We start from the raw sequence: 15,981 nt of genomic DNA on the forward strand, positions 1-15,981 counted from the left end.
ACTAATTTCTAGTGGTGTGTGCCTGTGCTCAGTCGCTCAGTCATATCTGACTTTGAGACCCTTTGGAGTGTAGCTCTCCAGGCTCCTCTGTCCATGGGATTTTTCAGACAAGAATCCTGTAGTGGGTTGCCTTTTCCTTCTGCAGGGTATCTTCCCAACCCAGGAATCGAACCCATGTCTCCTGCATCTCTTGCATTGCAGACGGATTCTTTACCACTGAGCCATCAGGGAAGCAATAATTTTGAGCTAACAGGATGTTAACAAAAAAGATACACAACTTCAGGGAAGTGTCATTAAAGAAAGCTAGGTACTCTTTGCCTACCCTTTTCTACTTCCTGCTGGTTAGAATGCAAATAACATGGGTAAAGATAGCCATCTTGGACCATGAGGTAGAAAAGTATGTTTGAAGATAGTAGAACAACATAATAGAAGGAATATAAGTTCCTGATCATTATGGAACCACCATGCCAACTCTGGGTTGTTCGAAAGGAATAAGAATGAACATTGGATAAGGTAAACAGCAGTGTCTGTCACACCTTCTGGAGGGTACTGAACCCTAATTCTATGCTAGTGTTACCTGTGGAGACTAGGGCCTGAAGTTATGATTTTACAGGCAAAGATGGTGGATTAACTGCTAACGATGGCAAGGTAGGAAGATACTGATACTGAAGGCACAGTATGAAAGGATACGATGTTCAGTAAGAAGTGTAGAAAATGTCAAAGAAGTTCAATGAATGATTTTGACATTAAAAACATGAGATCAACCTTTTAAGTGTGTGATCAACAATGATCTTTAGAGATTATTTATGGGGGAAGGTTTAGGGAAAGTTATGTGCATTTTAGAAATAAGGCAAAAAGATGACTATATGATCTTTTAATATCATGTTAGAGCATTTTCAGATAAGTCCACCAGAGAGTCATGAGATTGTCTTGAGGGATGCAATTCTGTTTGATTAGCACTCAGTTTTTCAACCTTCAAAAATTAGAGGGTAGTGTGATAAAGTATGATATGAAGAGGCCTTCAGTTCAGTTCAGTCGCTCAGTCGTGTCCAACTCTTTGCGACCCCATGAATCGCAGCACGCCAGGCCTCCCTGTCCATCACCATCTCCCGGAGTTCACTCAAACTCACATCCATTGAGTCAGTGATGCCATCCAGCCATCTCATCCTCTGTCCCCTTCTCCTGCCCCCAATCCCTCCAGCATCAGAGACTTTTCCAATGAGTCAACTCTTCGCATGAGGTGGCCAAAGTACTGGAGTTTCAGCTTTAGCATCATTCCTTCCAAAGAAGGAAGGAATCCCAGGGCTGATCTCCTTTGGAATGGACTGGTTGGATCTCCTTGCAGTCCAAGGGACTCTCAAGAGTCTTCTCCAACACCACAGTTCAAAAGCATCAATTCTTCGGCACTCAGCTTTCTTCACAGTCCAACTCTCACCTCCATACATGACCAGAGGAAAAACCATAGTCTTGACTAGATGGACCTTTGTTGGCAAAGTAATGTCTCTGCTTCGCAATACGCTATCTAGGTTGGTCATAACTTTCCTTCCAAGGAGTAAGCGTCTTTTAATTTCATGGCTGCAGTCACCATCTGCAGTGATTTTGGAGCCCAAAAAGATAAAAGTCTGACACTGTTTCCCCATCTATTTCCCATGCAGAAAAACATCTATTTCTGCTTTATTGACTATGCCAAAGCCTTTGACTGTGTGGATCACAATAAACTGTGGAAAATTCTGAAAGAGATGGGAATACCAGACCACCTGACCTGCCTCTTGAGAAATTTGTATGCAGGTCAGGAAGCAACAGTTAGAACTGGACATGGAACAACAGACTGGTTCCAAATAGGAAAAGGAGTACGTCAAGGCTGTATATTGTCACCCTGCTTATTTAACTTATATGCAGAGTACATCATGAGAAATGCTGGACTGGAAGAAGCACAAGCTGGAATCAAGATTGCCGGGAGAAATATCAACAACCTCAGATATGCAGATGACACCACCCTTATGGCAGAAAGTGAAGAGGAAATAAAAAGCCTCTTGATGAAGGTGAAAGAGGAGAGTGAAAAAGTTGGCTTAAAACTCAACATTCAGAAGAGGCTTTAGAAATAGCTTAAAAGCAAAACATTAGACTCGATTTAAAGAAAGAGAACAAGATGCTCTAGGAATTCTAGAAATTTCTAACAGCCGAGTAGAGAGTCTTCCCAAACTTTTTATATATAGGGCCTCAAAACAAATTAAAGACAAAATGTTGCTTTACTAGGCTGAGGAATAAAAGAGTTGAGTAATTAAGAGAGACAGTAAGAATAAGAGCAAGGGTTTTCTAATTAGAAAGGGAGAAGGCGGCGCTAGTGGTAAAGAATCTGCCTGCCAATGCAGGAAACATAAGAGACGTGGATTCCATCCCTGAGCCAGGAAGATCCCCTGGAGGAGGAAATGGCACCCCACTCCAGTATTCTTGCTGGGAGAAATCCGTGGACAGAGGAGCCTGGCAGGCTATAGTCCATGGGGTTGCAAAGAATCAGACACAACTGAGTGAGCACAAGCATAAGGCAACATGAGATGCTAAGTATGCCCAATTTCAGGCCCCAAGGACTGGAGAACAAAGCTAGTGGAGTACATCTTAGATATTATACTAAGACTTTTTTTTTTTTTTCCTATTTTGAAAGAAATGATGTAAATGAATTCTCTGAAACAAAGCCTCATTTTAAGGAGGAAATGTGGTCACAGTTTGGGGACATTTCAAAGGATTCAGTACATGCCTACAAGAAAGAAGGGCATATAGTCAGGATGTCAACAATGCTTTTCCCGTTAAGGACTGTGGCCATTATCGCTATCCTAAGAACAAGAGCCATTCTTGATGTGTGTGTGTGCATGCACACTCAGTCATGTCCGATTCTTTGCAACCCCATGGTCTGCAGCCCACCAGCCTCCTCTGTCCATGGAATTTTCCAGGCAAGAATACTGGAGCAGGCTGCCATTTCCTTCTCCAGGGGGTCAACTAGTGTCTCTTGCATTTCCTGCATTGCTAGGGAGGTTCTTTGCCAGCTGAGTCATTGGGGAAGCAGAGATCTTCTAAATGAACTAAAATTCCCTGAGGACAAGCCCTCCTGGACATGCTGGAAATATGCTGACTCCTTGCCTCTGAGCTGTATAGACCCTTCCCCCCACTGGTTAGAGTGGTGCTTCTATAGGGCCATCCACAGCAGTCTGGAAGGTGGTCTGCCTGTTGGTCTTGTATAATATGGATGCCTGTTTTATGATAATGTCACACTGTGTTGTTCCATCCTCTTAGTCATCAAGCCCTATAGACTGCCTCCACAATTTCATGTTATTTTTTCCATTTCCACGACCACTACCTGAGTTCAGGTCACCATTAATTCTTGCCTGTCGTATTGCAGTAGCCTCCTAATTGAGTTACTTCCAATCCTTTCTCTCTGCATCCATTCTAAAACCAACAATTTGAGTAATGAACCTAAATTAGAGCATATATCATGGTACTGTAGTTCTTGTTATTTAGTTGCGAAGTCATATCCAACTCTTTATGGCCACATGGACTATAGCCCACCAGGCGCCTCTGTCCATGGATTTCCCAGGCAAGAATACTGGAGTGAGTTACCATTTCCTTCTCCAGGGGATCGTCCTGACCCAGGGATGGGATCCACTTCTGCGTTAGCAGGCAGGTTCTTTACCACTGAACCACCAGGGGAGCCCACTCTAGTTCTTAGAGATCCCCCCTTTTTAGTCCCTAGAAAAGGTCTAAGCTTTTCAACTGGTTTTCAAAGTCCTCAATGATATGGCCCCATCCTGCTTTTCTAGCCTTTGTATATCCCATATTAATAAACATTCATATTTATCCATTCAACAATGGGGTGTTTGCCATGGGTCAGGCATAGCTAGGGTTACAAAAGAAAACAAAGTATCCAAGCAGATTGCCAGTGGAAAAAAGGAAAAAAATTGAAGAGTAACTAGTATGGAAGAAGGAAAACCAGGAGACTACTGTGCCCAAAAAAATCACATGAAGAAAATGTTTCAAGAAGGGAATGATTAAATACGTATTAAATACTGCTAAGTCAAGTAAAATGAGGACTCCAAATCAACAATTGGAGTTTGGCCATGTGAAGGTCATTGTTGACGCTGACAAGAATAGTTTCAGTGGAGTAGTTGGAATGAAAGCTTGGTTGGGGTGGGTTCAAGAGAGAGAATAAAGTTAAGGAAGTTGAAGGTTTTTGCTACACAGGGGAACATCAAGAATTTAGGTTCTAGGGACTTCCTTGGCGGCCCAGTGGTTAAGAATTCAAGCTTCCACTGCAGGGGGCACAGGTTCAATCCCTGGTCAGGGAACTAAGATCTTGCATGCTATGCAGGGCAACCAAAAAAAAAAAGAGAGAGAGAGAGAGAGAATTTAGGTTCTGGTAAGTCTTTCTAAAGATGTGAGAGAGAACATTAAGTTTGTTTGGTGATGGAATTATTCAATATAGAGAGAGAATTGATGATGCAGGGGATAACTGCAAGTACTTGTGGAGGCAAAGAAGATGGGATCCAGTGCACAAGCAGTTGATCTGAGATAGCTGAGAAATTTCAATCATTTTAACTATAGTGATATACAGTGGAAGTGAGAAATAGATTTAAGGGCCTAGATCTGATAGATAGAGTGCCTGATGAACTATGGAATGAGGTTCGTGACATTGTACAGGAGACAGGGATCAAGACCATTCCCATAGAAAAGAAATGCAAAAAAGCAAAATGGCTGTCTGGGGAGGCCTTACAAATAGCTGTGAAAAGAAGAGAAGCGAAAAGCAAAGGAGGAAAGGAAAGATATAAACATCTGAATGCAGAGTTCCAAAGAATAGCAAGAAGAGATAAGAAAGCCTTCTTCAGCGATCAATGCAAAGAAATAGAGGGAAAAAACAGAATGGGAAAGACTAGGGATCTCGTCAAGAAAATCAGAGATACCAAAGGAACATTTCATGCAAAGATGAGCTTGATAAAGGACAGAAATGGTATGGACCTAACAGAAGCAGAAGATATTAAGAAGAGATGGCAAGAATACACAGAAGAACTGTACAAAAAGATCTTCACGACCCAGATACCCAGATAATCACGATGGTGTGATCACTGACCTAGAGGCAGACATCCTGGAATGTGAAGTCAAGTGGGCCTTAGAAAGCATCACTACGAACAAAGCTAGTGGAGGTAATGGAATTCCAGTGAAGCTATTCCAAATCCTGAAAGATGATGCTGTGAAAGTGCTGCACTCAATATGCCAGCAAATTGGAAAACTCAGCAGTGGCCACAGGACTGAAAAAGGTCAGTTTTCATTCCAATCCCAAAGAAAGGCAATGCCAAAGATGCTCAAACTACTGCACAATTGCACTCATCTCACACGCTAGTAAAGTAATGCTCAAAATTCTCCAAGCCAGGCTTCAGCAGTACGTGAACCGTGAACTTCCTGATGTTCAAGCTGGTTTTAGAAAAGGCAGAGGAACCAGAGATCAAATTGCCAACATCCGCTGGAGCATGGAAAAAGCAAGAGAGTTCCAGAAAAACATCTATTTCTGCTTTATTGACTATGCCAAAGCCTTTGACTGTGTGGATCACAATAAACTGTGGAAAATTCTGAAAGAGATGGGAATACCAGACCACCTGATCTGCCTCTTGAGAAATCTGTATGCAGGTCAGGAAGCAACAGTTAGAACTGGACATGGAACAACAGACTGGTTCCAAATAGGAAAAGGAGTACGTCAAGGCTGTATATTGTCACCCTGTTTATTTAACTTCTATGCAGAGTACATCATGAGAAACGCTGGACTGGGAGATACACAAGTTGGAATCAGGATTGCCGGGAGAAATATCAATAACCTCAGATATGCAGATGACACCACCCTCATGGCAGAAAGTGAAGAGGAACTAAAGAAACTCTTGATGAAAGTGAAAGTGGAGAGTGAAAAAGTTGGCTTAAAGCTCAACATTCAGAAAATGAAGATCATGGCATCCGGTCCCACCATTTCATGGGAAATAGATGGGGAAACAGTGGAAACAGTGTCAGACTTTATTTTTCTGGGCTCCAAAATCACTACAGATGGTGACTGCAGCCATGAATTTAAAAGACGCTTACTCCTTGGAAGGAAAGTTATGACCAACCTAGACAGCATATTCAAAAGCAGAGACATTACTTTGCCAACAAAGGTTCATCTAGTCAAGGCTATGATTTTTCCTGTGGTCATGTATGGATGTGAGAGTTGGACTGTGAAGAAGGCTGAGCGCCAAAGAATTGATGCTTTTGAACTGTGGTGTTGGAGAAGACTCTTGAGAGTCCCTTGGACTGCAAGGAGATCCAACCAGTCCATTCTGAAGATCAGCCCTGGGATTTCTTTGGAGGGAATGACGCTAAAGCTGAAACTCCAGTACTTTGGCCACCTCATGCGAAGAGTTGACTCATTGGAAAAGACTCTGATGCTGGGAGGGATTGGGGGCAGGAGGAGAAGGGGACGACAGAGGATGAGATGGCTGGATGGCATCACTGACTCGATGGACGTGAGTCTGAGTGAACTCTGGGAGTTGGTGATGGACAGGGAGGCCTGGCGTGCTGCGATTCATGGGGTTGCAAAGAGTCGGACACGACTGAGCGACTGATCTGATCTGATCTGATGGCAAACAGAATGGAAACAGGAGTAAATAAGTAGACTTGGTGATGAGAAATAAAGTTTATCTCTTGTGATTGCTTCCATTTTCTCAGTGAAGTAAGTTAACAGCTAAGAGTGAGGAAGGGAGGAGAGAATATGGGAAGCTTAAGGACATAAGAGAGGATGTGCAATGGTCATCTTGGATCACAGGAGACTGAATTGATTAAGCAAACACAATTGGATTACTGAGCACTTGAGATTTCTAGCTATAATTAAGGTGACACCTGCAATGCATTTCCTTTTTTAGCCTCTGAAGAAAAAGCTTTCACACACAATTTTTTAAATATATTTTTAATTGGAGGATAATTGCTTTACAATATTGTGTTGGTTTCTGCAGTGTATCAACATGAATTGGCCACAGATATATGTATGGCCCCTACCTTCTGAACCTCCCTCCCACCTCCCACCACATCATTGAGCACACAAATTTGCTCAACCTCTCTCCCCTCGATCTAAAACTGCCTTCTAGAAAGCAGAGCAGAAAATACTTCCATGTCTTCTTCCTCTAGCTTGTCTAGCCCAAAGCAAATTTTCCAACCTCTCAACTCCAATATTAAGCTGTTGATGCCTCCTATAAAGCATAAATTCCATCTCACATGATGGTTAGTTGCTGTGCAAGATTGGAAGCTCCTTAAATAGAGAAACTATATCTTATTCACTACAACCACAAGATGTTTCTCTCCATCCTCTCTACCACATATTATAAATCTCCCTGGTTTTAGGTCTTGCCCAAATACATAATTGTGTGTTATGAATGCCCTATTTCCTTACTAAACAGATAGTTTCAGAAATAGGAAACTTGCTCACCTTTCCTGCTTATGTCCCTCAAATATTTTGCTCTTGAATTTTAGCTCTTATTTTTACAGGTCTTTTAACAAAAAGAAGTTGCTTCAATAAATGTTAATTCATACATATGGTATGTATCAGGATCCTTGTCCTCAAGGAGTTTACCCCTAGAGTCAAATGTCTTAGAGGAGGTGCTGACAGAGCAAGGCTTGTAGGTAAATAGCACCAGAGTATAGAGATGGGGAATGGGAGAAAGCAAATAGGGAGACAGAAATAAAATTTAGCTGGAGCAGAACAATTTTGTTTTGTCAGTTTACATAAAGTGATTCTATAGGGCAGTCCCCAGCTTGTTTAACTTATATGAGAATACATCATGAGAAATGCCAGGCTGGAAAAAGCATCAGCTGGAATCAAGATTGCTGGAAGAAATATCAATAACCTCAGATATACAGATGACACCATCCTTATTGCAGAAAGCGAAGAGAAACTAAAGAGGCTTTTGATGAAGGTGAAAGAGGAGAGTGAAAAAGCTGGCTTAAAACTCAACCTTCAGAAAACTAAGATCATGGCATCCAGTCCCATCACTTCATGGCAAATAGATGGGGAAACAATGGAAAGAGTAACAGACTTTATTTTCTTGGGCTCCAAAATCACTGCAGATGGTGACTGCAGCCATGAATTTAAAAGACGCTTGTTCCTTGGAGGAAAAGCTATGACAAACCTAGACAGTGTATTCAAAAGCAGAGACATTACTTTGCCAACAAAGGTCTGTCTAGTCAAGGCTATAGGTTTTCCAGTAGTCATGTATGGATGTGAGTTGGACCATAAAGTCTGAGCACAGAAGAATTGATGCTTTTGAACTGTAGTGTTCAAATCTGGTGTCCCCTGAACTGCAAGGAGATCAAATCAGTCAATCCTAAAGGAAATCAAAAAAAAAAAAAGGAAATCAACCCTGAATATTCCCTGGAAGGACTGATGCTGATGTTGAAGCTCTAATCCTTTGGCCATCTGAGATAAGAGCCGACTCACTAAAAAAGACCCTGATGCTGGGAAAGACTGAAGGCAGGAGGAGAAGGGAATGACAGAGGAGGAGATGGTTGGATGGCATCACCCCCTCAATGGACATGAGGCTGAGCAAGCTCAGGGAGATGGTGAAGGACAGGGAGGCCTGGCTTGCTGCAGTCCATGGGGTCGCAAAGAGTAGGACACGACTGAGCGACGGAACAATAGGGCAGTCCATTGAGCCTCCCCATTTCCAAGGAGTTGAGGGTGTGCAAAATAACTATAGACCCCCCCAACAATGCCCTCTTATTTAATCCATATTATCTAAGACTGTTGTTCCCCATCTGTAGCAGAATTTACTTATCCCTTTTCCTCAAAGTCTGAGTGACTCGATAGTTAAGGCTTTGGGAATGGGGGGAAAAAAATCTCTTGCACATAAACAACAGCAGCGTCTCGCATATCACGGCTTAGGAAAGCAGAGAGAGCCATTAATAGGAGGCCCAGGTGGGCGCGAAGCCAGAGCGCAAGCCCACCAACTCAGGCGCCAAAGCCGCCGTTGTTACGTAACCAGCCGCGAGAGGCTCCGGGAAGCCGGAAACCCCGCCCTGCCCCAGGCCCCGCCCCTGCCTTGACCCCGCCGGTTAGGTGCCGTGCGCAACCGCCGGAAGCTTTGTCAGCCTTCCCCATTTACGGGATACAGATAGTGTTTTTTTTTAAGAGGTGCTGACGCCATTGCGTAGGACTGGCCCTAAAACCGTGATCTCGGAGCGCCTCTCTCAGAGCTTACTTCCGCTCTCTTCAAGTTAGGGATCGGGCTCAGCCTCCACTTTCCTCAGGCGGCAGCGGCAGCGGTTCGCGATGTTCGGCCTCAAGAGAAACGCAGTAATCGGACTAAACCTCTACTGTGGGGGAGCCGGATTAGGACAGGGCAGCGGCGCCTCCTCTCCGGGGGGGCGGCTCTTGGCTGCGGGGAAGGAGGCCACGGCGCGGCGAGAGGTAGGGGGAGGGGAAGCCGGCACGGTGATTGGCGGAAGCGCCGGCCCGAGCCCCCCGGCCACTCTTGCGCCCGACGCCCGGAGGGTCGCGCGGCCCTCGCCCATTGGCGCCGAGGGCCCCGACGTCACCGCGACCCCCACCAGACTGCTGTTCTTCGCGCCCACACGCCTCGCGTCGCCGCCTGAAGAGATGGAATCCCCGATCTCCGACGCCATCATGTCGCCCGAAGAGGAGCTGGACGGGTGCGAGCCAGACCCTCTCGGGAAGCGGCCTGCCGTCCGGCCTTTACCTTTGTTGGTCGGAGAAGCCAGTAACAACAGTCCAGGCTCGGACGGCTCGCTGCCCTCGACGCCGCCCCCAGCAGAGGAGGAGGACGACGAGTTATATCGGCAGTCCCTGGAGATTATCTCTCAGTACCTCCGGGAGCAGGCAACCGGCGCCAAGGACGCGAAGCCCCTGGGCGGGTCTGGGGCCACCAGCCGGAAGGCGTTGGAGACCCTGCGCCGAGTCGGGGATGGGGTGCAGCGCAACCACGAGACGGCTTTCCAAGGTAAGGGGGTTAGTCCTGGAAGTCGTGCTGCCTTTTTTCCCCAGCTCTCTGGACTCACCCATCTTCGGTGGGTGGAAACAGAAACGAGTCTGTATTGAAATGACTCTCTTCTTTCTGAAACCCAATATTCTGGCCGTGAGTCATTGTTTCCGCCCACTTAATTCTTTTGGAAATGGCAGCTCTGTTCAAAGCCCGGAAAGGGTGGGATGTCAGTTTTCAAGTGGGATCGCCCAGAGTGCTGTAGAGCCCGAATAGCAATTTCCCCCGCCGTGGGTGGGCAGGCGAATCGTGCCCTGGTGTAGACAAAAGCGACCGTGGGAACCTGCATGCTTTTCTTCCTCTCAGGCATGCTTCGGAAACTGGACATCAAAAACGAAGACGATGTCAAATCTTTGTCTCGAGTGATGGTTCATGTTTTCAGTGACGGAGTAACAAACTGGGGCAGGATTGTGACTCTTATTTCTTTTGGTGCGTTTGTGGCCAAACACTTGAAGAGTATAAATCAAGAAAGCTGCATCGAACCACTAGCAGAAAGCATCACAGATGTTCTCGTAAGGTCAAAACGAGACTGGATAGTCAAACAAAGAGGCTGGGTAAGTTTGTTTTAAGGTCGAGTAGGGGACTTGGAGTGGAAATGGATGAAGGATTTAATAACAGAAAGAGGATATTTAAAGGTTTTTAAGATGCACAGCTTAGTTTTCAAGGCTCTAATTGTGGACCTCTGGTTGCATGATGTTGATCTAATAGTTGGCCCGTAAGGATGGTGGTGTGAGTGTCTTGAACTGTTGCGTCAAAAATCCTGATTTTCTTAGGCTGTTTTATTGTTTGAGTCTTTTGCTTCGGGCATTTTATTATTCAGCTGGTTACTCACCCCAGTTAATTCAGATTATGAAGAAATGAAAGAAGAATCCCTTGGGGATGATAGTTAATACATTCTTGAGTGTGCCCCACCTCCCTTTTAATTGCATAATGTGTCTCCTTTGCAGAGTTGGGGGTAAATAATTGGTTCATCATTAGGTTTGGAGGGAAATCGTAGATATTTTAATTCATCTTTTCCTTGTAAATAGTGTTTTTAAGTCAGTGGAAGCCTGTGCTTGAAAATGTGCTTTTCTTTTTCGTTTTCTAGGATGGGTTTGTGGAGTTCTTCCATGTAGAGGACCTAGAAAGCGGCATCAGAAATGTGCTGCTGGCTTTTGCAGGTGTTGCTGGAGTAGGAGCTGGTTTGGCATATCTAATAAGATAGCCTTTTAAGTGCAATAATTGATTCTTCAACCACCAAAAACAGCCACGAAAATCACCACTGTGAACTCATACATATTTATGAAGTCGGACATCAGGCTGTGCAGGCCATCACCTAGCGATGGATAAAACCAAGTGACAGGAGGATTGTGGCTAACAGTAATAAACACATGAGAAAAGTAATTTCCCTTGAAGAGTCAGTATCTGAAAGAAGCTGAGTTCCGTTTCAGCAACAGGCAACCTTTGGGAAGCTATGGAGATGGACATTTTGGTGAAGACTGTAGAGTGGAGAGACAACTCTCCTAGAACAGGAAATGGACAGGCTGGTCATAGATATGCCCACTGAATTCATAAACTTTTGTATAGTGTTAAAATAGAAGCACTAACAACGCCAGTAGCACGTGTAAAATTTAAGCTACAACTATGACAAGAAGCCTCAGTACTGTACAGCAGAGTGAAGGGAAGCTTTTTTCCTCTGTAGTTAGCTTTCCCATGTGGGATTCTTCAATAGACCAAATGCTCAGGATGTTTATAGCTGTTCTACTTTGAGGGATTCTTATTTGCCTAATGTCGTGGCCAAGAATACTGAAAGTTTGAATAGAATTACAAATTTGGAATGTTCAATTTTGAAAAACTGTTTATCTGTAAAAATTGTTTATAAGTTTGGAAATTAGTATTAATCAAAAAGATAAAAACAAAATTTATTTTCATTTTTTCATACCCTTAAATTCAGTTTCTATAGTTAGGAACCTGTTTCTTACAGCTCTTCTATTCTAATCTTTGTTCTAGTCAATACTAGTTTGTATACAGAACCAGCTGATGTAATGGTATGCAACCTGGTGTAGTACAACAATTCTGATAACTATGCAGGCTTTAATTTTCCTATCTTGATTTGGGTAAGTATTTCTTAAACTGCTGTTTGGGGGGGTTTTTTGTTTTTTTAACCTGGGACTGAGAAATTAATGGAAATTAATCCTTTCACTTTGTTACAACCTGGGTTTTCAATAATTGAGTCAAGGTTTTAAGGTTTATTTTGGGGGTGGACCACACAGGCTGATGACTTTCAGATGATGGGCTCTGATTGGGCAACTACTTATTTTGAATTCCTTCCATTTGTCCTAATTTAACTGGTGCAATTTAAACTGAGTTCATGAGCTCATCTTCAGAGCTTTTGCTAAAAGATTTTCAGGTGTTCCAATAGGAATATGTATAAAAAGATCACATCAGGTGGATGAGAGACATTTGACCCCTATTTGCTTAATAAATTGTACAATAATGGCTTGGCAAAGCAAGCTATAGTCTAACCATGGTGCTATTATTAGGCTTGCTTGTTAAAACACAGGTCTAAGCCTAGCCTGTGAATAAAACAGATACTTATTTCATTTTTATTAATGATTCTTGAACTTTTATTTCCTATCCTTCCTTAAAATATTTGCTGCTTATTCTGCTCACTCTACACATATTTATATTAGTCCCTACAAATTTACCTTGCCATTCCTGAACTCTTATTAGCCCTTTTGGTTTTTGGCATTAGCAACCTAAGTGACCACCCACAGAGTCCACCGACCTTCCTCATTTTTGAATTTTATCTTAGGAGATGGCAGAAGAGTGGATGCTGACAGTAACAGTCATGAGGTGAGAAGAGTCCCTTTTTGTACTAGTATCTTACTGGGTGTTGCTTAACTCTGGGGAGAAATTTTCAAAAGTCCCCTTAGGGGTTTTCAGAGAAGGGGACAACTTCTTAGGTGATTTTCTCTAGGTACCTTTGCATTTGGATATGCTCACTTAAAATTGATGGGCTCTTTTGTTAAACCTCAAAGTTATATAAAAGTTACTAGTAAACCGAAGAAAACTACAGTGGAACCAGGATCATTTGAAAACTTGAGCCTCTGAATGTGACCTTTAGTTTGTGGACTCCAGATGAAAATAGACATGAATAAAATGACTAAGAATGTAATAAGGGAATAATTGCCCTGCCTGCCCATCTCTAAGCCTTAAGGTCATCTAGCTAGAGCTATTTTTTTATCTGTGTATTTATCATTGTGATCAGAGACCACTTATTTATATCATGTCTATCTCTAAGGACCTAAAAGCACTTTATATAGTTAATTAATCTTAAGATCTAGTTAAGGTGACTGAAAGGCCTGTCTCCCCATAGCCAGTTGTGGAAATAAGCACAGAGATGTAAATTGATGGAATTTAGGGGCCCCATTTCCACTTTACTAGGTGTGAGTGCTGAAATGTAAAGGAGGATCTAAAATTGATATTTTGGTCAGCAGCTGATGATGAGGGTTTAGGGAGCCCAACTGCCTTGGGGCAAGGTGAGGGCTTCTGTAGGGAGAAGAGGCACATGTTGTAAGTGCTGACTACATACGTGCAGGCAAATCCTCCACAGTGGAAAGGGAGGGGCTGCTTGGAAAGACGGCTCTCAGCAGCTTCTGTCTGATGCTTCTCTCAGGGAAAACCCTGCAGTCCTTCAGTCTTGATCCGTGTACATTTTGTTGGGGGTGAACACCTTGGTTCTGGTTAAAACAGCTAATGCTGTTGACAGCTGTGCCGAGAAGGGTTAGGACCAACAAGCTAGTGTGGGCTATCAAATGCAGTGTGTTTCCCTAACTTCCTGTCTTTCCTGAGAAGAAAATAAATATTTTATTCAAATACAAGGTGTGGTATGGGTGTTTTCTAATCAATGCTTGTTTTCCTTCCCCCTCTTAGGCAAGCATCTGAGGGAAGTCAGCTGAGCAAATAAGTACAGTCTAGGTGAATTAACCAGCAAAAGCTCCATAAAGCTGATTTGCCTTAGAGTGAAGGTCAGTTCCCTTTAGAATAACTCCTTTCATTCAAATTAGAGGTGTTGGGCTTTTAATTACATGTACTACTGTTGTACTTTGGAGCAGTTCCTGTACATTTTAATACAAAAATCAATACCCTGTCCTGGTTTCTTTTAACCATCAGATGTTGGTATAACTTGAAAGTAAGGAGGTTCATAATAGCAGTTATTGTATCACTATCTCACTCAACCTTTTGAGGTGATTGAAGGAGCTGGAAGAATTAACACCCAAAGTTAAGAATTTTGATAAGGTGGTTAGTACTAATGTTTTTTTCCCATTTCCTCCCAAAAAGGAGGTGTAAATTAGCAAGTCAATTGCAGAAGCACTGTCCTGTCTTTATTTCAATTACTTTGAAAGAGAGTGGAGTCACCAAGGAAATGTGCAAATATGGAGTTTGCATTTTGGTTTTAAGCCCTGATCACAAAATACTAATCGTGCAAACGGGATTCTGTGCTTCCCCCGCTTCGTGTTACGTACATCTGGCAGCTCCTCTTGCTGAAGCCTAACTGCCAAAAGATGGTAGTTACGAAGAAAACTTTTTTTACAACTGAACTCTCATACAGAGGTGTGCAGGGAGAGTTAGCAAAGGGCATGAGAGCCAGAATCATGATCAGTGTCAAGTTCTGCTGAACAGTATTGTTTCTCCCATTGCTATGTTGCTATCTGAAGCTGTTTCTGTGGCAATATTCCTTAGTTTAACACCTTATTAACTTGGGTCAAATGGTAACCAGTAATATGAGTCACTGAGGGATTCAGTCAACACTTTCCTCATTTAAACACCACTAGGCTTGTTCTTTCAGTTCCTGTTTTGTGACTTGAGTACCAGCTCTTTATACTGTTTCAGAACACTGTTCTTAAAGCAGTTGTGACAGCTGGAGGGTTTTATAAAAGTTAAAGTGTAATAACTTGCCAACTGGTGTGTAGCATGGCTCCAGCCAAATGCCCAGAGCACAGACCATTAATTCCTGGAGTTCAAGATGATCAGCTGAGTCAGTCTTAATTTATCCTAGTTCTTTTTGGCCCTATTTGTTCAATGATTACAGAACTTTATCTTCTGGAACCCTCCCACACTGTTCAAAGGCTTCTCAGTTTCAAGCTTTGAAAGCTTGACTCTCCCTCCTCTTTAGTTTCAAAGTTGTTACAGTGTTATCTTAGTTATGTGAAGCATGTGGAAAGATGGGGGTTGGGAATCTGCCTCCAGGCAGATGTAACAGAACTCTTGGAATTTCATGTTCTTTAACTGGTAATTCTTGTGAAGGGGTGGGGGGAGGGGAATACAAATGGCAGGCGTCTGTTCCCAGCTATACCTGGTTTCTCTAGCAGTTCATTTCTGTACCTGAGAACAGAACATATTTCTTGACTGTTGTGAAATGTGTTTGGACCAAGAGTACTGCTATGGATTTTAACCCTTCCAAGTATCTATTTCCATGGCTTGTTTCTCCCATTGGGTTTCTGTATTTTTACCAGTTTACCTTCTCTTCCTCATCCCCTGGTTAGGGATTAGGTTACCTTGCTAAGAATGTTTCAATACTGCAATGAACTGGGACTTTTTTTTTTTTTTTGGAACTGAAACATTTAATGAGTTCAAGGCAGCCAGATGTTTGAGATTTGTCCATCACCTGGCAGGGGACTGCTTACTGTGCACTATCTACTTTAGGATGCTGGAGTTAGGAAAAGATTAATTCTTCCCCTCAGTCAAAATTGACAAGGAAGGAGTGGGAGGTTGGGGGTAAGTAGATGTAAGCTTTTATATATAGAATGGATTGAAAATAAAATACCTAGGGAACACTGCAGGGAACACTGGAAACTTCACAGCTAAATGCACAGTGAACTTTGGGTCCTGGATGGGGGGGCAGGGGGGGGAGGGGCTATAAAGGACTTGAACAATTGGGGAAATT

General features: G+C 43.1%; 1 protein-coding gene across 1 annotated transcript; it reads left to right on the forward strand.

Annotated features, from left to right (window-relative positions):
- Positions 1-9,204: 9,204 nt before the first annotated feature.
- MCL1 (MCL1 apoptosis regulator, BCL2 family member) lies at positions 9,205-13,915 on the forward strand. The gene is made up of 3 exons (XM_055584410.1): positions 9,205-10,013; positions 10,359-10,606; positions 11,140-13,915. Exons 1-3 carry the CDS (start codon positions 9,326-9,328, stop codon positions 11,254-11,256), a joined length of 1,053 nt encoding a protein of 350 aa, XP_055440385.1. The 5' UTR covers positions 9,205-9,325; the 3' UTR covers positions 11,257-13,915.
- The last annotated feature ends 2,066 nt before the right edge of the window (positions 13,916-15,981 follow it).

The sequence above is a fragment of the Bubalus kerabau genome, chromosome 6 (assembly GCF_029407905.1).
Source record: "Bubalus kerabau isolate K-KA32 ecotype Philippines breed swamp buffalo chromosome 6, PCC_UOA_SB_1v2, whole genome shotgun sequence".
NCBI lineage: Eukaryota > Metazoa > Chordata > Mammalia > Artiodactyla > Bovidae > Bubalus > Bubalus kerabau.